The sequence below is a fragment of the Eutrigla gurnardus genome (genome assembly GCF_963514095.1).
Source record: "Eutrigla gurnardus genome assembly, chromosome: 16".
NCBI lineage: Eukaryota > Metazoa > Chordata > Actinopteri > Perciformes > Triglidae > Eutrigla > Eutrigla gurnardus.
The window spans coordinates 5982567-6005831 of record NC_139927.1 but is presented as its reverse complement, the minus strand read 5'-3'; the positions used below and the strand labels follow the sequence as shown (position 1 = coordinate 6005831).

The 23265-nt window shown below is 42.8% G+C and overlaps 2 protein-coding genes across 3 annotated transcripts; one reads left to right on the top strand and one right to left on the bottom strand.

Moving 5' to 3' along the window:
- Positions 1-363: 363 nt before the first annotated feature.
- med23 (mediator complex subunit 23) lies at positions 364-16646 on the bottom strand. Of its 2 annotated transcripts, XM_084030028.1 has the most exons (31): positions 16496-16646; positions 15847-15878; positions 15640-15727; positions 15408-15532; positions 15042-15153; positions 14807-14905; positions 14594-14695; positions 14420-14489; positions 13943-14055; positions 13766-13861; positions 12963-12980; positions 8014-8220; positions 7606-7749; positions 7344-7483; positions 6973-7218; positions 6711-6853; positions 6395-6569; positions 6106-6269; positions 5094-5218; positions 4791-4996; positions 4351-4531; positions 4089-4259; positions 3779-3995; positions 3555-3664; positions 3319-3445; positions 2803-2968; positions 2637-2709; positions 2351-2565; positions 2152-2272; positions 1431-1562; positions 364-978 (listed from the first exon to the last, which is right to left on the bottom strand). In XM_084030028.1, exons 1-31 carry the CDS (start codon positions 16544-16546, stop codon positions 739-741), a joined length of 4209 nt encoding a protein of 1402 aa, XP_083886154.1. In that variant the 5' UTR covers positions 16547-16646; the 3' UTR covers positions 364-738. The 2 variants fall into 2 exon arrangements, with proteins under 2 accessions (XP_083886154.1, XP_083886155.1); XM_084030029.1 differs by lacking the exon at positions 12963-12980 and having other exon boundaries at positions 365-978.
- A 785-nt stretch (positions 16647-17431) lies between these two features.
- Positions 17432-23124, top strand: il20ra (interleukin 20 receptor, alpha). The gene is made up of 7 exons (XM_084031148.1): positions 17432-17799; positions 18420-18543; positions 18882-19087; positions 19190-19365; positions 19510-19654; positions 19943-20079; positions 20694-23124. Exons 1-7 carry the CDS (start codon positions 17751-17753, stop codon positions 21687-21689), a joined length of 1833 nt encoding a protein of 610 aa, XP_083887274.1. The 5' UTR covers positions 17432-17750; the 3' UTR covers positions 21690-23124.
- Positions 23125-23265: the final 141 nt, after the last annotated feature.

The following is a 23265-nucleotide window of genomic DNA, read 5'->3' as shown; positions in this document are numbered from 1 at the left end:
GAGAGACGGAGAACAAATCGAAAGCTGCCGCTATGCCTCGCTCTATTAGTGCTCCGGTTATTAAAAGATAAGACTGAAGGCAACCATAAATACCAGTGTTAGTCCAACTAGGTTGTTCTATTGTATTGCTATTAATAATCTTTATTGTAACACAGTAGCTTAGCTCCCTGTTGTCAGACGTTGGGTCGTCTAGGGCATGACCTGTGTGTGAGATGAGGGTTAGCCGAACAGGCTGGCTAACCTCCAGGGCAAAGTGGAATATGAAAAATGCTAACATAGAATAACTATAGCATGGAAATCACTTGGAATTGCAGAAAGAAGCATCAATAAAAAGCTGAACCCGTTTTACCAAAATCTGTTTTTTAATCAAATAATAATGTACAATATATAAATTGACTAAAACCGAAAAATAGAAAAAGATGCCAAGATATGAACAAGAAATGTGACCTTGTGATGCAGCAGACACACAGAGAGCTGCAGATTATTGTCCAGTTTGTTGACGGATACCTGGAGGACCAGGTGAGATTCTTCACTTCCCAGACTTCGTGTCAAGCTGAGATTTTGGAGATGAGAGATTCAGGCTCGGGGAATACAATCAACCCTCAGGTTTCTTGTTTATAAAACTACAATAAACATTTTTAATCCCTACTTTGAGTAAAATCCAACTCACAGAGAAGTAAAAACTCCCAAAACAAAATGTTTAGTTCTGTCGTGGTGTCTGTGAAAGTCTGTGTTTTCCTACATAGGGGTGTGTGCGTGCTGTGTGGAGGAGGGGGAGGGGACGGCAGACGAGGCAGAGTGTGAGGAGGTGGGGGGCTGAGGGGCTGAGGAGGAGGAGGAGGCGGAGGAAGAGGCGGCGGCGGCGGCAGCAGCAGCGGCAGCGGCAGCTGATGATGAAGTCTCTGCGAAGCTGCTGTGTGTGATGAAGCGCAGTCGCAGCTTCATGGCCGGACGCAAAGTCATGATTATTTTCTCCACCTAGAAGATCGATAACAGGAAGAACAGATGTAGACGATTAAGGTGTATCACATTAAATGTATGTAACAGCGATTGTTTCCAATCAATTACACATTACATACGCACATAATAGCTCTGTGTTCGACGGCAGCTTTGTCTTTTTAAATTACTTCAAAAGACAATTTAAGTACACTGGTCGGAGCCTCGAGCAAGTTTAATCTCCTCTAATTAACTCGTGTCGCTTCTGGACACCGACGGGGAATTCTCTTGCTCTACAGGTGACGACGGATTCGAGTTAAAAATGGAAAATTAAAACCCGACCCGTCTCCTGAGGAGCTGTGGGTTCACAGATGTCATCTTATTAAAGCGTGTGTGTCTCCACGTTTAGTTTTTCATCCTTTTTTTTTGTTGTAAAAAAACATATAAAGTCAGCTTTATGGTTCAAATTCCATTTGAATAACGGACACACTCACCTGCTCCTTCACGCTGTCTCCAGTATACATGTATTTAATGTGATAGAGGAAGTCACAGATGGGGTCCATGTAGCTGAGATGTTGGCAGTGTTGGTCCACCGCCTGGAGCATCTCGTAGAAGGCCACACCAATCTGAAACACACAAAACCAAAAGGTGTTTCAAAAGAGTGAACGCCTATTATAAAGCAAGGAATCTCTGTCTGTGTCGATCCATTCCAATCCACTTTATTTGTATAGCACATTAAAAACAAACAAGCTTCCCAAAGTGCTGCACAACGGATACAAAACAGTAAAATAAAGAAAGTTAGAGTTAAAATACAATAAATTAAGAGCATATAAAAGGCAATAAAAACCATAAGATCAGATAAAAACCAGGGTGCGGTGTTGAATTTGGGGCAATTTGGAAAGGAGACACGTTGAATGTTAATGAACTTCTAACAAACGAACACACAGAAGTCTGTCTAGCAGTGGGGGGCGGGGCTTAAAGGCTCTGCAGAATGAGCCCAGCATGCTGTCTGCAGTCCACTTCACATTAAAACTCTTCTTCTGGCTGAGAATCCTCACAGATAGCAAAATAATGTTTAACACTAAAGTACTGAGGTGTGTTGAGTGCGAAGTTTGCAAACAAGCATTCAGCCCCCATTGCACCGCGTTAGTAAAACGATCAATAAAATCATAATCAATAAAACTGAATCAATAAAGCGGTCGTTATTGTGTGTACCTCCAACATGCATCGTGTCCTCTCCAGCTGGAAGCGCTGCAGGAACGGCCCCACCAGGTGATACACGTACAGCAACTGGAACTCGGTCAGGACGACGGGCTTCAGCGTCTCCGACAGGAACCTGCAAACACAGACGATGACCATCAATGACATGTGGGCTAAAAAGCATGAAGACGGAGGCTGAGGAAGCCCTCCTTACTTGGGGATCAGAGACAGCTGTCCAATGGACGAGTGATGCCACACAGCGTGCGCCAACGCTAGCACGTAGCTGCAGTTCATTTCGCTGTAGCTCTGGTGGCAGGCGGTGAAGTCCAGCAAGGCAAAGGGATAACCGGCCCATTCGGTCTCTGATGTCAGCGCCGGAGAGCCGATCACAGACACGATGCGGTCGTGGAGAACGATCCAGTACGGCTCCTGGAAGAGGATTGAGGTGATGATTAAATAATCCCCAAATACGGAGGGTGATAATCTTTAGCGTTTCTTACAGGAAGTGCGGTTATGACAAGTCCAATGGCATTCATCCACGCTGTGATGTTCTCTCTGGGAACCAGAGGTTGGCTGAAAGGAAAGAAAACACCACGTCAGACACTTATATCACAATTACACTATAATACCCATCATCACAAAAAGCCCCGATGTTTTTTTTGGTACCTTTTCAACACAACGTTGAGCAGGGCGTTGCCCACGTCTTTCCCCGGCACGGCCAAAGCCATCAGCTCCACGCAGGTGACGTGCAGAGCGTGGGCCGCGGGGTTGGGGAACTCGTTGAACCTCCAGTCGCAGTTGGGGAAGGGGCCGGGTGACTTACCAGCCATGGGTGAGACGGAGAGTTAGGGAGGCTTAAAAAACGACTGGGAGAGGAAACAACACACCGGGACAAGAATGTGCTACGTGTCCCCGTTTTAATAACATGCCTATACTCCGTCTTCCAGTCCACGAGAGACCACTTCCATCTGGTTTGCAGCTTCAGTAGCTCCGATAAAATGACCTGAGATTCAATTAAGTCGTGAAAGTACTATTTGTCTTTAAAGCCAAGAGGCATTAAGGGATACTGGGAGTATTGGCAGGAAGGTAACTGTGTTATTCAGGTACCCCCAGAGGCTCATGACTTTTTATTAGCTAGCATCAGGGTCGGTTAGGGAACACGGGGGGGTTAATGAAGGATATTGTCCACCAGGCGTCCAATCAGCTTGCAGTAGTAGGTGTCATCGGGGATCCACACGTTGTCCTCTCTGGCGTTCATGCCGAACTTCAGATAGGTTTCACTGAGGCACCAGCCTGGGGTACGGTTGTCCTACAAAAAAAACACACATGATTCATTTGTAATTACACACACACATGTACGGTTTTCAAAAATCATACATTATTAGTATTGTCTTGGGTGTCTTTCTTGCTTGGCCTACCTTCAGTGACGACATGATGGCGTGCACCAGCTTTCTCTTCAGGTTGGTTCTGTCTCTCAGGTGCCGCTCGTAGTAGTGAAGTGTGTTGTACAGGTAGGTGACCGGGCGGTCTGCACACACAGCACATGCACAAACGGGAACATTTAATTCACATCACATTCACACTAAATAGCTATTCGTCTGCTGTGGTTGATCACCTGCTTCAACCACATGCTCTCACTCACCGTGGAACTTGTACAGCCCTCCCAGATGGTCCAGCAGCGTTTCCAGAGACTTGGAGACGGGAAGGAGCTCCAGGAAGCGGTGGATGACGATGTCGAAGACGGGCAGGAAGCGCAGGCACACGTTGCCGAAGTAGATGGGCAGGTACTGGGGCTGGAGCTGCATGGGAGGGTTGACTTGGTCCGCCAGACCCTCAAAGTACAGCTTCTCTGGGTATTTCTGTAAGAAACATGGTTGACTTCAGATTCTTTTACGCCGAGGTGAAATCAGATCTTCTATGGTGAGGATTTAATGTCCTCAAATAAATGTTACCTTGTGGTAACTCATATGCTTGTTGTGCCAGTCACTCTGCAGCCAGTGCTCGGGAGCGTTCTCCTTGACGAAGTCATTGACTCGGTTCCTGAAGTCGTTGGGCTTCAGCAGCAGCAGCTGGATGATGAAGTAGCACACCTGGGCCTCGTTGCCCTCGTGGCTTCGCATCGCCTGGACGCAGAGGGGAAGAGAGGTTAAGCCACAGACAAACAGTCATACAGCGTGTGAATACATTCCATCTGTATGCAAGTTTTCTCCTCACCAGACACAGAATGAGTCTGTCCAGCGTGACTATGTTGTACTTCCAGACCATGTCGTTGAGGATTTCGATGCACTTGTTGAGCTGCTGGCCGCCGGCTGATGTTGAGAACTCATAGACGAGGAAGTCGGCAAACGTTCGCACGTGAGCCACCAGTGCACGAGCGCCGATGCGGTCCAAGACCCTGGAGGGGGGGGACACACACACACAATCATCATCTCACATCAACGCTGCATATTCTCTCTGGATCAATTAGCTACAGATGTGGTTTAGTGATTTGGGAACGTCGCCCCTCGAGCAAATTAGTGTGCAAAATACCAGAACATCTGATGAGATGCATCGTAATTACATGCTTCTTCAAAAAGGCACTAATTACATTTGCTGATGATGAATAAATAAATAATCTATGTATGCATAATGTGTGTAAGATCATGACATGAAACCTGTAGCCTATCTGGTTAATGTGGTCCGTCTCCAGCAGCATCTTCCACAGCAGGCAGAGGAACAGCGGGGGCGAGCCCTGCATGGAGAAGTGGGTGATGATGTCATTCTCGTTGGCCATGGACTTCCACTTCCTGTACTCCTCCTCCACGTTCTTCTTCAGGTTGAATCGAGACTCCTGAGGGACATTGTTCTGTTTGAAGAACGCCTGAAAGGAAGAGAGAGAGAGAGAGAGAGAGGATTAATGCATCTGATTGGAGGTGAAATCAAATTGAATTCGTCAGCGTATTAAATGCATAACGCACCTGTAGCGGAGCGGGGAAGCAGGAGAGAGTGTGTGAGGCCCAGTTATGAGGCGTGAAGTTCATGATGGTCTGGAGGATGTCTTTACACCATGTGCCATGGATGGAGTCGGACCCTGTGAAAAAATCTACAGACAGACACCAAACAGGGAAACAGACTACAGTTAGAAGCTATAGTTAACTAGCAGAAATAATGGTTTGAAGTCCATGAGTTCAGCAAATAATCTACTCAACTCTAGTCACTTAAACTCCCTTTCCTTTACATTGTATCATGAACTACTGGGCAGGACTGAACATCTCCTTGACCCTACAAGCACTTTATGTCGAGGGAAGCTTTGTGCTTTGGTTTGGACTCCAACTTTGTGGACTTCCTCACTAACAAGGACTTAACTGCAAATTAACATCCGTCTGGACCGACTATAACATCAACTGGCTCCCTCCCAGGATGCGTCCTCTCTCATACATTTATGCACACCAATTACCATCAGAGTGACTTTGACAACCAGCACACCAGTTTGCTGACGACAGTGTAAAAGTGAGCCTTGCTGAAGGATGCAGAAATGTCCCACTTTTAGCTATTTATGAATTAGTTTCAAGAGGCTTTTTCAGAAGTGAATGTGACAAAAACCACACATGTCACCACACGACTCCAGACACGATAATTAACAGACAAGATGTCATCAGAATTATTCTTTAATAGTACAGTAAGTGTCTGAGGAAGCTAGCAACATCCCAAGTTGACAGATCCTATTGATCTTTCATTGTCACCTTTTCATTTATTTACTGATATGCATCCCTCAAGCTCAAGACGAAAAACTCATTAAAACGGGCGATGAAAGCCAGTAGCATCAACGATTAGCACTTTTTTTTCCATCTGTGTGTCTTTTATGGCTACTTCGGCTCAACCAGACTTCAGGATTACATGAAAGAAAAGAGCAAAAGGAAAAAAGCCTGAGGGGAACAAAGGCCTCAAGAAAAGAAAGATCTAAGAAAGTCAACGCAGAGCGAGTGCTACCTGTGACATGCGTGGCTCTGGCCAGAGTGAGGATCAAGGCTCGGTTGAGCTCTTCAGACTCAGCCGACAGAACCGTCTTTGGATCGTTGAGGAAGCGAGTGAATTGGGGCTGCACCTCTGAACTCCCCAAGGCTGTGATTAACCGCAGAGCTGTGCTCTCAACACTGGAGACAGAGACACAAAGACAGCGAGATAGATGATGAGAGGGACCATCATGACCCTGATGATTAGTTTCATACCCCATGCCATGGTTGTTAACTTACTTACAGTAATTATGTTAAAATATTACCATAGATGCAGCTGGTTCTGGTTGGTCTGAGGCACAGCAGCCAAACTGTGCAGATGACTCAGCAGCTGGACTCGGTAGTGTGGCTGAATGTGGTGCATCCTGTAGCTGAACATCTCCAGCAGCGTGTGCAGGATTCCCCACGCGTGACACTTGAACACGTTCGGCAGCAGCTGGCCTGAGCAGACAAAAGAGCGTCATGTTATTCAACGTGTTGGCCCAAAGAGTGATGAGTGAATATAAACCAGAGGAGGAAAGAAGAGTTATGACCCTCCTACGCTTCAACGCGGCGGTGGATCGACGCGTTTCTGTAACTCACTGATGAATCCTTTGATGCCCAGCGACTCGATCTCCATGTAGACCAGCAGTCTGCTGTATGTTTCCACCAGTGCGGGGGCCAAGGCGAGGCTAGATTTGGCGTGGGCCAACTTGATTACCCGGGTGGCAATACTGTGGATCAGACTGGAGGCACACAGAGGAACAAAACAGCTCAATGCATTTTAATAAATTATCTATGTAGCTCTCTGTAAAATAATCTGTCTCTTCTTCTTAGAATCATGGTTATACATCGTTTGCTTTACCTCATCTTTGCGTGCACGGTGAGAGAATCCAGCAGGTTCATGGGCAGCGGGGTGACGGACCCAGACGCCGTACAGCTGGTGCCGGGTAGGTTGATCCTCATGGATCCATTTCCATAGATGGTCTCGACCAGGACCCCCATGGGCAGAGTGAAGCACTCCGAGTTGGTGCTGTAGGCGTTACACAGCAGGGCGATCTTGTAGTCGGCCATACCCAGAGTCTTGTTACGCAGCGACTGCTGGAGAAACCTAACAGACAGACGGGAGGGAAGCAGAAATACTTTATTAACTGGTTACAGTGTTTTTGGTGTTCATTCAGGTATCTACTGATGTAAAGTACATAGTTCAGACTCCAGTATTTTGAAGATACATACTCATGGTGTAGTTTCAGAGAGTGTGGGATGGGTATCTGTAGGCTGTCGCTCTGAGCTTTGCGGTTCAGGTGGATCCAGATGCAGGTCATGGCAAAGGAATGGGTTGACTGGGGCTTGCCAATGTCTGGGACTGGAATGCACTGGAATGGAAGAGGAAACATGGATAACTCTGACCGTACCGACTATGAAGTTATTTATTAAACCAATACCAAACACAAATGGGGCACTAGTAATAATATGTAATCACGTATTGGATGGGTACCTCCTTTTCCGGGTAAAGCAGGTCAAAGAGCTTCATGACTGGCAGGAAGTCGGCCAAGTCGTTCTTCTGAATGCTTCCTGATATGAACTGCAGCAAGACCCACATCAGGTGGTCTCGCCCTTTAATGAGACCCCTTCCTGCAAGCTGTAAAGAGAGAAAGACACACTCAGCAACAAGGGTCACATCCGTGCATCCATTGATACCCATTTTATCCTTTAAACACTCACTTATAAATACTTTTGTATTTGTCTAGAATGCAGAGATCTTCTTGTACTATTTTATAAATACATGCAAGTGATTTATGAATGATATTTGGCAAGAACCCACATCAAATCAAGCCAAAATCAAATTACCCATTATTAGGATAGCTAACTCGTCTTTCCCCCTGTGTTATCTCCCTCCTCTTACCTTTTGATGCAACGACAGCACCATGTGAGGGAAGCTTGCAAACTGAAATAACACAAAGAAGATGAGCTGGGAGGAGAGGTGCTGCCACAGCAGCTGGCTCGTTCCTCCGATGTCGGCGTCGAAGTGTTCCTCGGTCTCGGAGCGCTCCATGGCGTATACCACGAGGTCCACCAGCTGCTCCTCCAGCACCGGGCAACGCTGCTTTTGCTGACAGGGGAGGACGGGAGCGTTAAAGGGTAAAGAAAATAGTGGGCATGAGAGAGAGGAAGTTAAACAGAGAAAGGGAGGGGAAGACGTCCAAGGGGAAAAGGGGTGAGGGAAACATGGGAAAAAGGAAGGGAGAAGAAAGGCAGACAGAGGGAGGGAGGGAGAGAGAATGTGGGAGAGAAAATGGTTTAATTACTTCACATACACATTTTCATCTTAATAGATTCTCCAACAACTGTTAGACAATGACTTATAAAAACATGTCCCATCCCTTGCATGCAGTTTGGCATCTCCTTCCTGCCTCTGTCAGCTGGGTAAATCTTTCTGTGGCCCCACATTTTCTGGTAATTATGATATTATTATGTAAGAACAGGTAGTTAACTAAAGTGTCCACATAGCTCCAATCATTTGCCAAGTCATAATTTGCACCAAGTATGATTTTTGTCAATCACAAAAGAAGTGAATGTGCTTGAAGGTAGTTATGATAATTGAGACTCAACACAATTAGCACCGAAATCACAAGCTAATCCATACAAGTTAACACAAACATGGACATCATGAGAAGGTAAATCGTTCTAAAACATCCTGCAGTTGATAATTAGCCAAATGGCAGCACTTACATGTCGACTAATCTGCATTGCCCATAAAAAAATAAAGGAAATTAAATAAAAATACATAACAAACATGCAAACATGTTGTAAAGTTGGGCTCAGCAGAAGTCTTGTGCAAGTATTACCCGTTTTTTTTTCTTCTAAAAAAATTATTTATGTAGGAACAAAATATTTCCATATGGAAGTGCATAATATGTGACCTCACTGGGGTCCTGATTGGGTTGAACCAACACTGTTGACTTCCATATGGAAGGGGGGTTTTGATGAAAGAGGGGAGAAGAGAGAGAAGGAGGGAAGGGAATCAAGAGAAAGTCAGGAAAAATGGTGTGGGAGAGAGGGGAGACGAGGAGGTGTATAGTGACAGGAAGGTAAGTTAACAAGGACTTAAAGGGTAACCGGAATTTTCCAACCTGGACCCTGTTTACCCGTGTTTTTGTGTCGAAGTGACAACGATTTTTTAAATTGGTCCGGTATTGAGCGAGAACGCAGCAGCTGCTCAATGGGCTGCAATGTAATTGCTCGGAGTAATTCCTATGACAATGATGGAAATTAGTTTGTTGCGTTGGGTGAACAGAAGGTGCCACTTATAATAAAAAATGTCAGGGGCAATAACGAGCACATTTAGTGGACGTATATTCATCTTGAGGAAGATAGACTCTATAAAATCTGGATATAAGCTATAAAGAGACCTTATTTTGGACCCGGCTGTAAACATGTTGATTCCTGCTGGTTTTAGGCATTTCCACCTCGGCTTCATTTCTCCGCTTAGAGAGGAACTGCCCCGAGCGGCTGTAATCAGCCTGTTTAGTGGCTGCCCTCTGCAGTGTTCTCGATCAATACGGGACCAGCTTCAATAATGGTTATCATCGTATGTCACTTAGACACAAAAACAAAACATTTAAAGCCCCAATTCGTGAATTTATAACTGCAGTTTCTGCCTCACATAATAAACCCGGACCTCAGGCCATATAGATGGCAGTGGACTCCACCAAGGATGATATTTGATGCTCCATGTGGCGAACCATTAAACCAATAATCCATTTAAGAATTATCCAAAGAACTCAATATTTGAATCGTAAAAGATTTGTAAATATTGAAAACTACTAATAGTGTGATTTTCCTATTAACCCACAGTGGGAAACTTAACTTCACCCACCAGACCGACCGAAAGGAGCGTGGATCTCTGCAGTGGCTATCTTAACACAGCCCTTATCACACAGCTGGGACGCAACATAGCAAGGAACCAACGGCACAGCAGTGCAATATGACACAGAACAGCACAGCACGGCACCAAACGGCAAACCAAGCAGTGCAACGCATTCCTTCATGCAGGCTAACGGGTTTGGGAAGGTGGGGAGGTGCTGCGATTGGCGGGAAAGAAGAGGAACCGTGAGGCTGATCATCACTTCTCTTCCTCTGCCACCAAACACACACACACACACACACACACACACGTTCACACGGGAAGAGAGAGGGCAAGAGGAAAACAAAGAAAAAGAGAGAGAAGAGAGAAGGATCCACGGGCAAATCTTCTGTCTACTGTGTGAAGAAATCAGCCAAAAGGTTTACCTAGTTACATCCCAAAGCCGGTGTCCTAGCAACAGTAAAACAATACCAGTGTGGCTGATCGATAATCCACCTTCTCTACAGACAAACCAACCCAACTAATGGCAAACTGATGTGTATCCAGAGCAAATACATGTTTGCCACTTATCTGCCAATGACGGATCATTTCAGACTCGGTGTTTTGACGTGGCATCGTTTGCTAAAGGAAGACCACTGTGGCTTGAAATGCCACTTTCAATTAGTGCTAATATAAATACTTTTGTGATCCAATTATCTGCAGAGTTGAGAACAACATAATGTTTGAAGGAAATATCCAAATATAATAAACTGGAGTAATTTCAACAAGTAATCGTGTCATTTCAACCATTTAATGTAAGCCCTCTTCAATTATTTTGATCATTTAATGATCGGCATATGAACGTTGCTTGTAGTTACTAATGCACTGCAGCTCAGTCCCATTAATCAAATGTAAAAGCTTGCAAAAAAAAACAAGAAATCAACCACGCGTCAACCAATGAACATCACACAACACACGTCAGAGTTCACTCATCCACTCAGGCAGCCAATCAGCTGACCTGGGCAAAACTACAAACTAATAATGAGCATAAGGAGCGTTCGGCTCTTTAATCCACATTTGCCATGTCTTCTTTTTTTAAGCTGCCTGAACAAATGCAATTTAAATTTGCACTCTGCGATCCAAGAGAAAGTTTTTAATTTAAAAGAACGTATCGCTCCATCTCTAATTTGGAAAATGCAAAGGAACGAAAAGTGAAGTCAGCAGAGCATGAACACTACAAATTAAAAGCCACTTCTTTAAGAAGCCGTTAGCATTTTCACTTAACCAATTAATTGACCGGATGGCACTATTAGCATAGGAATAAGGTTTCTCATCAATAAACCGCAGCATCAAAAGTTAGTTTAGGCTGGAAGTAGAAGACGTGACAATGAGAAAATCACAATGACTACGCCTACATTGATAATGAGGTAGAACTAGAGCTGGCCTACCTGGCTATTGCAGTGTACTTTAACAGGAAATCATAATAAACTATAGTGCTGTATAAGTCAAGGCCACTAGTTAGTCTAAACAGAGTATTTTTGCCCAGGTCAGCACAACAGAAAGCAGCATAAGGTCAGAGACGAGAGGACCTCGCTAACAACAGGCAAGGGACAGACTACATTCATACATGCAGTGTAGCAGGACTTGAAATGTCAACAGCAGGGTTTGACTCTTAAAATACTTAATGTCAGCGTGTTAGCTGGAAACACAGACATGCCTGTATTCTGACGCCAAAAACTACAGTCCAGAGAATCTATAACTGTCAAGACTGGAACAGCTCAGTAAAGATTAAATCCAAGGCTGTGAATTAAATATTAAACGATCAATAAAGGGGAATTGACTGCACCAAGGTAAATATTAGGCCATTCATTTGGGGAATTTCCGTCCTTCCTTTAATTGAAATGAGCGGTAAAATCCACCGTGTGTTGCTGATCCTCTTTTGTGAATAACTTTGTCATCCTGGGGACGAACGATTCCGACTGTTTATCATCACAACGCTATGATTTGTGGGACATTAAAAAAGGAATAAAGGCTTCCAGTCACAAGAGTTGATCTGAGAAGTAAAGCTGGTTGAGTAATGGAGGAGGAGGAACTATTTTTCCTCCTTTTCAGATATTTCATATTTATTTATGTTGAAAATGAGAATTATACTTCCTTTTTATTTTATTTATTTTTTTATTGTGTTGCTAACAATAGACAGAGAATTTGGAAATGTTTTACCCTGTGATTAATCTAATTTTAATCATTTGACAGCCCTGGTAAATATACCTAAAAATAATGGGGGTGAGATATAGAAAAATACTAGAAGATAGATGAGAGAATATTTAACAATAACAAGCAATTCTAAGGTTGCAAAAACACTACAAAGTATACATTTAAGTAATTAAAATGACTCACTATTCATTCTCTATGAGCATCTGTGGTGACCAGTTAGTTATGGCATATTTTGCCTTTATAAAAACCTGCATTATTAGAATAAGACAAGAATACTATTATGGGAAGGATTACTTATTTTACCCAGAATATCGTCTAATATACAGATACTGAAAATTAACAGAAAATATTGTCCATCAGTGGCTTCAATCAATACATTTTATTGTATTGGGTACTTGTTAAGAGATATAAGTTAGCATTAAGCAAATTAGTGTTACTGAAAGCTCCTTTTCACACAAAGCTATTAATTGAACAAGCCATCCATGGTTAATAATCCATAAATATCGATCAACCTGCTGCTGCGTGTCATACTTTATGTGTCTGCTTATCTGTCTGTGTATCTGCCCAGTATTTATTCGTCCCATCCGTCTCTCTCTGCTGAGTACATCTCTATGAAGCCCTGCTGTGACCATCTCAAGCTCTGTAGCATTTCTCTTCACTCCATCACAAGTTCTCTTTTTTTTTTTGTCCAGTTTCCCATTTCTACGACATCAGCGTGCCTGAGGAAAAGCTAAGCGTCGAATGGGCTGGTTAGTTGGTAGGTCAGGTGACCAGGAAGAGGAACAACGACATACCTGTGCAATGTTCAGAGTCTAGAGAGCGCATGGCAGAGACAGACAAACACAACACACAACCAGAGGACAAAAAGAGAGAGAAAAGAGAGAGAAACAAAGAGGGAGAAAGAAACAGAGGAGGGGAAAAGGGGGAGACAGAAAGAGAGAGAAAGTGGTGACTAAGGAGCTAGGTTATTCGCTGTCTGTTCAGCACAGTTAGCATCAACTCAGCCAATCAAAACAGATTAACTGCATTCTGGGTTATTTGTTCATATTCATAAATATGAGGGAGAATCAAAATCAGAGCTCTTCAGTGTAGATTGTTGCACTGTGTCGATCATCAAACTGTGCCTGTGGCTGAGTTGAAACTGCATGAACCCAACAGGGAAAACTAACACCAGTGCATTATGGGTCAAGCTTACTGCATTGGCTTGCTTTACACATGGTCTTATATAGCTGTGTTACCAGGGCAACAAGGGAGGAGAGGGGTGTCAAACGAGAAAAAAGTGTGGGGGGGACTAATTAAAAAGAGAGGAAAAGAAAGGACTATGAAGAACTCAGTGCAAAACAAATGGATAGCGTAAAATAGGATGAGCTTGGGGAATAAGTCAAAGAGAAAAAAAGACGAGGGGCAGCAGAGAGGAGGCAAGAATAGGGGCAAAAGAGAAGTGAAAAGGAACTTCAGGAGCAGGTAAGGGAGAGTGGGATGGCAGAAATAAAAAAAAGAAAAGGGGGAGAGTCAATAAAGAGAGTCCGAAGGACAGGAAAAGTGAGGGCAGGTGGAGAACCTGGTATAGAAAGTAACAGAGCAAAGGTTGTCATACCTGCTTGTTGAGTCCTAACATGTTGCACACCATTTCTCTCGAATATGGCTGTTCTAACACATAGCGCAGCAAGCCCGTCTGTGGCTCAAAAAGGTCCTGCATACATAAAACATACAATATAATACTGCTTTTGTGTACATGTTTGTGTGTTAATGCATGTGTTCATTAAAGCGATACCTTGTCAAATGGCAGCATGCCTCTCAGGGGGAAGCGGAGAGTGGTGGGGTCTAATTTCCAGGAGTTACAGATGGCCCCGCTGTTATTCACTACAGGTAACAAGCTGCACCGACCTGTCAACACATCCACACTGGGAATGACTGAACAGGCACACTGTGCATACAGTTAACAACTATAAATCCTAAATCTGTGGCATGCATGTGTTGTGTTTGTTACAGAGTGATGAAGAGAAACTCCCTAAAACTCTTTGTGTGTCATAACAGTTGTGCATATTCAGCTTTTGCCCCTTTAAATCAAATTTCCTGTTTTCACCTTGAGTTAATATAAATAGTTTCAAATAAAATGGACTTCGCTGAAGCTTTGGCTAAACATGAGGTAGATTTTGCCAAATATAAGAACCTCCGAGGAGAATAAAATATATCTTCTTGATCAATATTGTGTAAGTTTCTGACGTGGGTGTGTTTATGCGTCCCTTACCACAGATGGAGTTGATTCTGGCCGTGGGTCTAAAACTGTCCACAAAGTCTGATATCAAACTGCCGAGAAGCTATAAAGAAAGACAAAAAGAAAGAGAGAAAATAAAAACAATGGTTGCACAATGATAATTAGATACACGTGGCATAGTTGCACACACAAGAAAGCTGCACTGACCCAGTGTGATAGCTGCCCTTCTGGATACAGTTTTCTGATTTCTGCAATGGCAAAGTAGGCTGGGAGGAGGCAGGCTTTTCTGTCTAGGATATACTCCACCACCTGGAATACACAGAGAGTAAGAAATTGAAGTGATTGTTTTGGGATGCAGATAATTATTCAAACAAGAAATCACAAGTGATTATATTTAATAAGTGGGAGAAAAGAAATTACCTCTCTGGCGGCCAGAAGCTGTTGGACTATAGCTGAGCTAACGGTGGTTGGAATGGTTTGAATTTTATCCAGTATATTTTTCATCAGATCTCGAACACCCTGAAACAAACATGAAAATATGTCCAGTCGTGAAGGCGAGGATGAGGCAAATCTCAGTGATTTTTAAGAGTTTCTTATAGTTGAACTTGTTGATGAGTATTCTCATTTGTGCTCGTGTGTGTGTGTGTGTTGAGACCTTGTAGTCCATCCCTCCAATGATCTTGCGAATCAGTTTGAACGTTAACGCCCACAATTGAGTCCTCTCCCATTCCAAACTGTCTGAGCTTATCAAAGCTACACAAACCATCCTTCGGAGAGAAAACAAAGTTCTTTAGATGGCAATCAAGACACATAACCGACACATTAACTGCAGATACATTTTGAGACTTTGTGAATTATATAAAAGAATAGTAATACTTTCAATTGTGGTATCATCATAAACCATGAGATTAACCTGTTCCAAATGCATGCATCCTGTACATCTTTCTAAGTGTTTGTGTGTGTGTGTGTGTGTGTGTGTGTGTGTGTGTGTGTGTGTGTGTGTGTGTGTGTGTGTGTGTACCTGGGCGGTAACAGATTGGTCTCCACAGCCATTGCTAGACAGTCATGGAGGAAAGAGATCCTCTTGGGACTGTGCTGGCTATGAATGAACCGCACTATCCACTGCACACACTGTTCATGAGACTCCTGAAGAAAGACATGGAGGGAAATGAAGAAAAAAAAAAAAACATCCAGCCAATCATTCCATCATCTCATGTACAAGCAATGTGTCTGTCTCTGTGTGTTTGGACAACCTGTGGTAGTGTCCCCCAGTATTGTCTGAAGGCTCCCAGGCAACTGATCAGTTTAGTCCTCTCGTCCTCTGGAGTGTCCATAAACATCCTAAAACACAACACAGCTGATATTTCTGTTGTGTGTAACAAATCAACCTTCTACTGTACAACTGTAAGCATAATAACAAAACAACAGGATGTGCAAGTGTGTGATTGGAGCCATCTTACCCAGCAAAGGCCTCTTCTATCATCTCAGTTTTCTGAGGAAAAATGCAAAAATTTGAAAATACAAAAAAATAATAAAATGTTGACATATTCTCTGTAGTTCCATCTAACAAGCTTTCCACATATTACATATTAGCAATTATCTGCTGGCTCAAATGTATGTGTCTATGATGTAAGTTTATGTTTTTAAACACAGCTGTAGGGGAATTTCTACTTTATTTATTTATCTTTAGTGCTCAAGAAAGACTTGTTGTTTTGAATCAACATTATTAATAATAGCACAAAACATTTCGCAGTTGGCTTGAAAATTAAAAACATTTCAAACGACGTTATCCAGTGCTTTGAGGTCTACTACTAAAAGTGAATATGGACAATATGACGTTAAGTACATGCTTAAAGTAAAAAAAAACAGTTTGTTTTGAAATGTTAACACTGCGTTAGCGTTGAAAACGTCCCACTTTTAGCCGTTAGTTCATATATTTATGCTTTAGAAATAACTGTATTTCGAAGCAACCCAACGTTAGCCATGTTTTAGTATTATTCATTTACACACCAGGTTCATTAGTGAGCAGATATAAAGGAAAAGGCTAACGTTGTCTGATATGCTAACTAATATTAGCTTTAAAGCCGGTTAATAAAAGATATAAATTACCACAACATCCTCAAAGATGCTCTGGAGCTGCGTTTCCATTGAAAGGGCCATGTTTGCATCAAGAGGTGTTTTTTTAGCGAACCATCATACACGTTAAGCGGGTTAGCTTGCTGCTTTCTGACTGCGCGAACAATGCTACGAAGAAGCTAAATGCTAACAGGCAGTGGAGTGAAAGCGCCGCGAGACGCGCAACCTCGAAAACAATCCGGAGACTCGTCAGACCCACGAGCTCCACAGTTCCGCTTCGTTTCTTCATCGCGATGTGTCGCATATTCCGCTCGAATTAAAACTTATTATAATATGAATTATTACATAATTGACGGTTTTCACAAATACCACAATCGGCACGTCAACATTTAGTGTCAACTGGTCAATTACTCTTATTTAATGTAATAATTTACTAATTTAAATACAACTATTAGAAAATATACAACATACACACGAAAACGTTCACATATACACAGATACACGTTTATCTACTCGGATAACACATTCATTTAAAGTAAACAAAATATTGTGCAGGAGCAAAGACGTTTATACTGAGGCTTCTCCCAAAAGCACACAAGGTAAGATGGACGGAAATAAAAAATAATATATACAAAACATTTGATAAAATGTAAAACATTTGATAAAATAAATCAATCAAACTACTCAACGCTATGTAAAATATCTATTCTATTTCATATGAAATAGACTAGCGATTTATGCACACTAAGTGACATTAACACATGTTGATTAATGTAGGATTAATGACTGACCTAGATTTACTTTTACAGCAGATATAAAACTACACAGACACACACACACCACACGCACACGCACACACACACACACACACACACACACACACACACACACACACACACACACACACACACACACACACACACACACTCAGGAAAGTGTATTGCGCACAAACAAGTGAGGTCACATTCCTTCCTCATACACGGAAACAAGTCGCAAGGGGGTTGTTGTTTAGCTGTACTTTGGGTTTAATAGGACGGTGGGAAACCGATATCGAACCATTTCCGCGTAATCCGCTTTTACTAACTTCCTTCTTGACCGTGTGTTTTTTTTTTTTTTTTGCCGATTAAATTGAATCGCGTGGGGAAACATCGGACACCTGACAGGTGTTGTGTCGGAGCAGGTGAGGGAGCCTCCGGGGGCTCACAGGCCGGTGGAGCGGCTGAGCACCTGAGATTGGAGATTGTCGGAATTATAGAAGAAGAAAAAAACATGAACTCTCCATCCAGAGATGTGGACTGTGTTAATTCTTCTGAACCTGGGAGCTCTGCACTGTGCAGGTAGGACTTAATAATTCATTATTACACTGTTGTTGGGCTACTTTTTAGGCTTGTATTTGGCATGTATTCAGTAAATCACTTTTTCACAAATCTCCTTTTTGTCCAAGTAGTTTTGTGATTAAAAAAAAAAAAATGTTTTACCCAAATTAATACAACCAATCATCATAACTTGCATTGGAACCACTATGAAAATATTATAAGCAAACAAATCCATGTATCGTTTCTTCTAAGCACATGCATACACAATAAAATAGCTAATTTATTCATTCTAAGTAAACAATAAACAGCAAAATAGCCACTGTTGCTATGGACACGTGGCTTGTCCGTGTAATGGTTCATGGTAGAACGGGTCACAGGCCTCTCATATGGAAGTGTGCATGTTAGTAATGCATGTAGTTTATGATGTGTATATTCAGGAATCAAATTAGTTCAATTCTAATCAGTGAGGATGTATTTGATTGTGTTTTATGAGCAGCACATGACGGGATATAAACCAGCAACCGCAGAACAACACAGCTTTTCCAGATGTAACATTTCATTACGTAACTCAAAACTAGAAATTCTGATGAAGAAACAGTTCATATGAAATCTCTTAACACTCTCATCGTCACCCCCTTCAGCCTCCTCGTCTCTGCCCAGCCCCATAAATGTGACCTTCTCTTCGGTCAACCTGAGGAATGAGCTGCAGTGGTTTCCAGGAAGCGGCACACCAGATGGCACACACTTCACAGTGCAGTACGCCATGTGAGTAAAGATTAGATTAGAGTTTAAAATAATTAACAATAATAATCATAATAACATTTAGTTTATTCAACTGTAACGTGGCCCAGAGATCAAAGTCATGTTGGACTTGTCCTGGTTAAAGGGGAAGTTAATGTATTTAATGTGGGCCATTCTTCAGAAGGTCTCAAAGGAATTTACAGACAAAAAGAAGCAGAGAAAAGAAACTAAAGAAAACGTAACTAGATCTGACAAATAGGTACGGTAGGTAAAGTTTCTTGCTCAGGCAAGGATTGTGTTTTGAGCTCACTCCCTCCATTATATTGTGCAGGACAGTCATTCTCTGATCTCTTCTCTCCCAGCTACGGGGACAGAGTTGAGGGCAAGGGGAGACGGGTGCGCTGGAGGGCGGTGCTGCGGTGTACAGAAATCGCGCGGAGCCGGTGCGACCTGAGCGAGGAAACGTGGGACCTGGAGCAGGGATACCATGCCCGGGTCCGTGCCGTGAGCCGGAGAGCGTCCTCCAAATGGGCCTTGACATGGAGGAGATTCGATCCAAAGACGGACAGTAAGTCAAAGTGACATTCCGTCCAAAAATGTGAAAAAAAGCTTGTTGACATTTGGACTTGAAATCTAAATCTACTAAATATTATGGTCTGTGTCTGTACAGCGAGTTTTGGCCCTCCATTGGTTTCTGTGGAAATAGAGGACAACAACGCCATCATCACTCTGAAGGGGCCGATGCGATATCAGCCTAACAACCACACCCCGGCAGTTTCCATGGCAACACTATACCCCCAGATGACTTACAACCTCTCCATTGACAATACTCGTTACAGCCTAATAGTGAGTAAAATATACACATGCAGGCTGTTAAACCAAGCACACCTGAATGTTTGGCCTGACTAATCTGTGTGTGTGTGTGTGTGTGTGTGTGTGTGTGTGTGTGTGTGTGTGTGTGTGTGTGTGTGTGTGTGTGTGTACTTGTAGCACCATTTCCCAGTGTTCTCCAGTTCGTACAAATATCGCCTGATGGATTACAATACAGAGTACTGCTTCTCAGCCAATACAAGATTCTTCTCGATGCCCACCCACTGCCAGGCCTCCGCATGGCTCTGCCTAACCACGCCTCAAGGTACATGACTGGTTATGTAAGCGTACATGAGTGTGTGTGTGTGTGTGTGTGTGTGTGTGTGACAAATATGTTGCTCCCTGTTTGACAGGTAGAAAGGAATGTGACTAAACGTGGTTCGGAAGCAAATTATAAATTGTTTGTTCCTGAGATGCCTTGTTTGTGATTGAGTTTGTACATGAAATGAAAGGAGAATTTTGACAATCCTTGGCGCTCACGTAGTGTTTGTACCTTTACGCACATGTATGTATGTGTTTGTGTGACATGTTCCTGGTTCGTTTCCCCCTCCAGACCCTGTTATCGGACAGATCCAGAGGTTGGTTGTGGGTATTGTTGTTGCATCTGTGTGCATGTGCATGCTGGTGGCGGTTGGCTACCTTCTCTATCGCTACCTGACGGGGAAAGGACAGAAGAGCCCGTATATCCTGGTGATGCAAACACACAAATGCACGCACTTTTCACACACATTGGCAATTAAACTCTTTTTTTTTTTTCAAATCGCTGTCCTCAAAGTCAAGCTGATTATTTCGTTGTTTACCTGTTATATTCAAAAATATGCTATTTCTTTGTATTTTTATGTCAAATCCAATCATCTTTTGTTCTTGTAAAACCGAATATGACGTGCTTACGTTAGATAAATCCCAAACTATACTAGCCAATAATATCACGACACCCTTCCATCAATCAATCTGCAGCTTTTGGCAACATGCTTCAGTCCAGTGTAGCTGCAAAGTGTCTTAATCGAAAAGAATGGTGAAAATCTGCCAACCTCGAAGGCTTTAGAAGCTCTGACAAGGGACTTAATTGTGATGAAAACTTGTGTTAAAGGCTAAAAGACCAGTCTCTTTGTCACGACAAGCAGCTAAACACTTTATTCTGCGGCTCTGGAGAAACTTTTTCAAGTCAAGAAAATATCAGCTTGGAGAAAGTCACATTTTAAAGACATCACTTTTATTGCACGGCATCTCACAATGTCAGTAATGAATTATTGATTTGTTTCAAAATATTTTAATGCCTCTAAACCTTCTCTTTCAACATCCAGCACCCGCCGGCTTTCCATCCGCCTGTCCTGACGTTCCCCCCCGAGAACCCCAAACTCCTCCTCATCACCATCATCAAAGACCTGCAGCCACGGAGCAGCACATCGGACCCTGCGTGCCCCAAGCGGCCGCGGCACGTCGCACAACCCCCGCCGGGATACGCCTCCCAGAGTCCCGGACCGCTGCCGGAGCCCGAGGAACCCTGGGATGATTTGTCGGTCGACTACGGGTTTATTGCCGCGGGGGACGACATCAGAAGAGAAGGTGGGAAATCGGAGGCAAGACACACTTACGAGACGAGAAAGGGGCGAGCTGAGGACGGCCACGCCTTTGCACACACACAAACACACACTCCGACAGAGATGGACACACTGCTGCGAGCGCATGCATGGTCACAGCCGACACAAACGCCATTAATCTCTCTCCTGGGGGAGGTGAACGGAGAGGAGGAGGATGGAGAGGTTCAAGGCCTCTTGCCTATTCCTTTAAATCAAACCAAGAAGGAGGTGGAAGAGGTGGATGGAAAGGTGGGAGTAAGAACAGATGGAGGAGTGGAGGAAAGGAGTGAAAACGAGGAGGTGCCCCTTCTCTCTGCTTATGCCTCTCAGAACTCCACAGACACGTCCGACCCAACAGGATTCCTACCGGGCGATTATGGCGTTGTGAGGCAGGAAGCAGAGGAAGACGAAGAGGAGAAGAGAACTAACTGTGTTGATTGGGATCCCGAGACCAGGAAACTGGTGTTGCCACAGATGGCGCTAGAGTTCAAAAAGGATGGAGGGTGGGAGGGGTGGATGCAGGGGGAGGAGAGAGAGCGGGAGAACGGGATGGGAGGAGAGGAGGACGAGGAGGGGTTGAGGTTGGAAAACGTGTTTGTAAGACAAGGGTCCGAGGAAAAGGCAGAAGGTCAGAGGGCGATGGGGAGAGGCGGGGGGACGGGCTGGGAGGCGGAGGATTTTTTGACCAGATGGAATTTGGTAATCTCGATGGACCAGTAGATGATATTCATTAATATATATATATTTACCCCATTCTTACATTAGGGTAAATATGTCTCTTCTGCACTTACATTTAAATTCAATAGCATGACATATCAGTTTTATTGAGAATACAGGTGATGACATCAGAGTAGGAGCACTTAGTACTGTCGGTTATTTTTGTACCTGTGAATGTTGGTGTATTTTTATTATTATTGTCATAAATGTATTAATTAATTAACATCACACTAATCAATATGAACACTTATGAAGGAATGACACTGCGATCACCTCTGAAGGATATTATTACTTTTACTTTTGAGCGGTAATCACTATCAAAGTTCTTCTTCGAGTGAGTTTTCATAAATACCAAATCGTAACCCGACGAAGAAACTTTACTCGTTTACGTCTGCAGCATGTTTTGACGCTGAAACAGTTTGCATGAGTGTCCGTGTTTACTTGACGCAGTAGAAGTTGTGGGGAGTTTTGGGGGTTTTACGTCTGTTCCTGTTTTAATCCCGGTGTTATAATATAATTATTTCATGATTTTGTCATTCAGTGGTTGCAGCGTCCCCGCTAATACCATTGCTGAATATGTTATATTAAGGAAATGTAAAAAAAATATGTTTATCAATGATATTGTCATAACCATAGCACTTTACTCTGTCAGTTTTCTACTCACTGTGAAGACTTTTTATATAATGAAGCTGCCGGACCGACAGTATGAGGCAATATTATCTTCTTTATAAAAGGCAACATTATTTTACATCATTTTCTTCTTTGTTCTTAAAACAAAGTATTATCTGGTTGAGATATTACAGCATTATCACTTTGTCTTCTACTTTTTTTAAAAAACAAATGTTGTACACTACATGTTCTTTTGTTTTGAGCTGCCTCATCGACAAGCAATGCATGTTGCCTGCACTTCTGCATTCCATCAACACACCATTAAAATATGCAAATGATTAAAACCACAGTAAATACTTTCACCCACTGTTCGTTAGTCGGAAGAACGACACATAAATGATGTGTCATTATGGAATAATGGAGGAAAGCATTACACTCTTTTGTCAATGTTGTTCCTCTTTATTCTTATTATTTTTTGTCTGCCGTTCAGCCCACATGAAGTTATAACTCACAATCTTATATGAAGCTGTGATTTGATCATTCTTCACTCAGCAGTAATTTTTCTCATTGTCTTGTTTGGGGAATTTTATGGCAATTAATGACTGTATAATCTCTGCATGTACAGTGAGGGGAAATTAGAAAGCTCAACAGCTACATTTAGATTACACAACTCAGGTTATCTGCACTGTGATGCTACATTTGATACTGTGCATGTTGTTTAATTGGTTTACTCAAAGAAGATATTCATATGTTTTCATAGTTTTTTGTGGTGCAAGACAGAATTGCTGTATAATCAAATAAATGATAATAAAATAACCTTGTTAACTAATTCTGTTCTGCTATGTTTTTAATAGTAAAGGCCAATTTTTACTCTTATTTTCTATATTCTCTGGAACAATCTACAATTTCAAAATGGTCACACTGGAAACAGCATGGTTAATCTTTAACTTTCATTCTGACACCTGGCTCT

Bases quoted from the DNA above. Each gene is read 5' to 3' on its own strand.
- il20ra (XM_084031148.1), top strand. From the start codon at position 17,751: ATGTGGACTGTGTTAATTCTTCTGAACCTGGGAGCTCTGCACTGTGCA. The intron at 19,366-19,509 runs GTGAGTAAAATA...GTGTACTTGTAG, and splicing joins ATACTCGTTACAGCCTAATA to CACCATTTCCCAGTGTTCTC. The intron at 20,080-20,693 runs GTGATGCAAACA...TTCAACATCCAG, and splicing joins AGAAGAGCCCGTATATCCTG to CACCCGCCGGCTTTCCATCC.
- med23 (XM_084030028.1), bottom strand. From the start codon at position 16,546: ATGGCCCTTTCAATGGAAACGCAGCTCCAGAGCATCTTTGAGGATGTT. The intron at 15,728-15,846 runs GTAAGATGGCTC...GTTGTGTTTTAG, and splicing joins ATAGAAGAGGCCTTTGCTGG to GATGTTTATGGACACTCCAG. The intron at 6,854-6,972 runs GTAAAGCAAACG...GTGTGCCTCCAG, and splicing joins ACCGTGCACGCAAAGATGAG to TCTGATCCACAGTATTGCCA.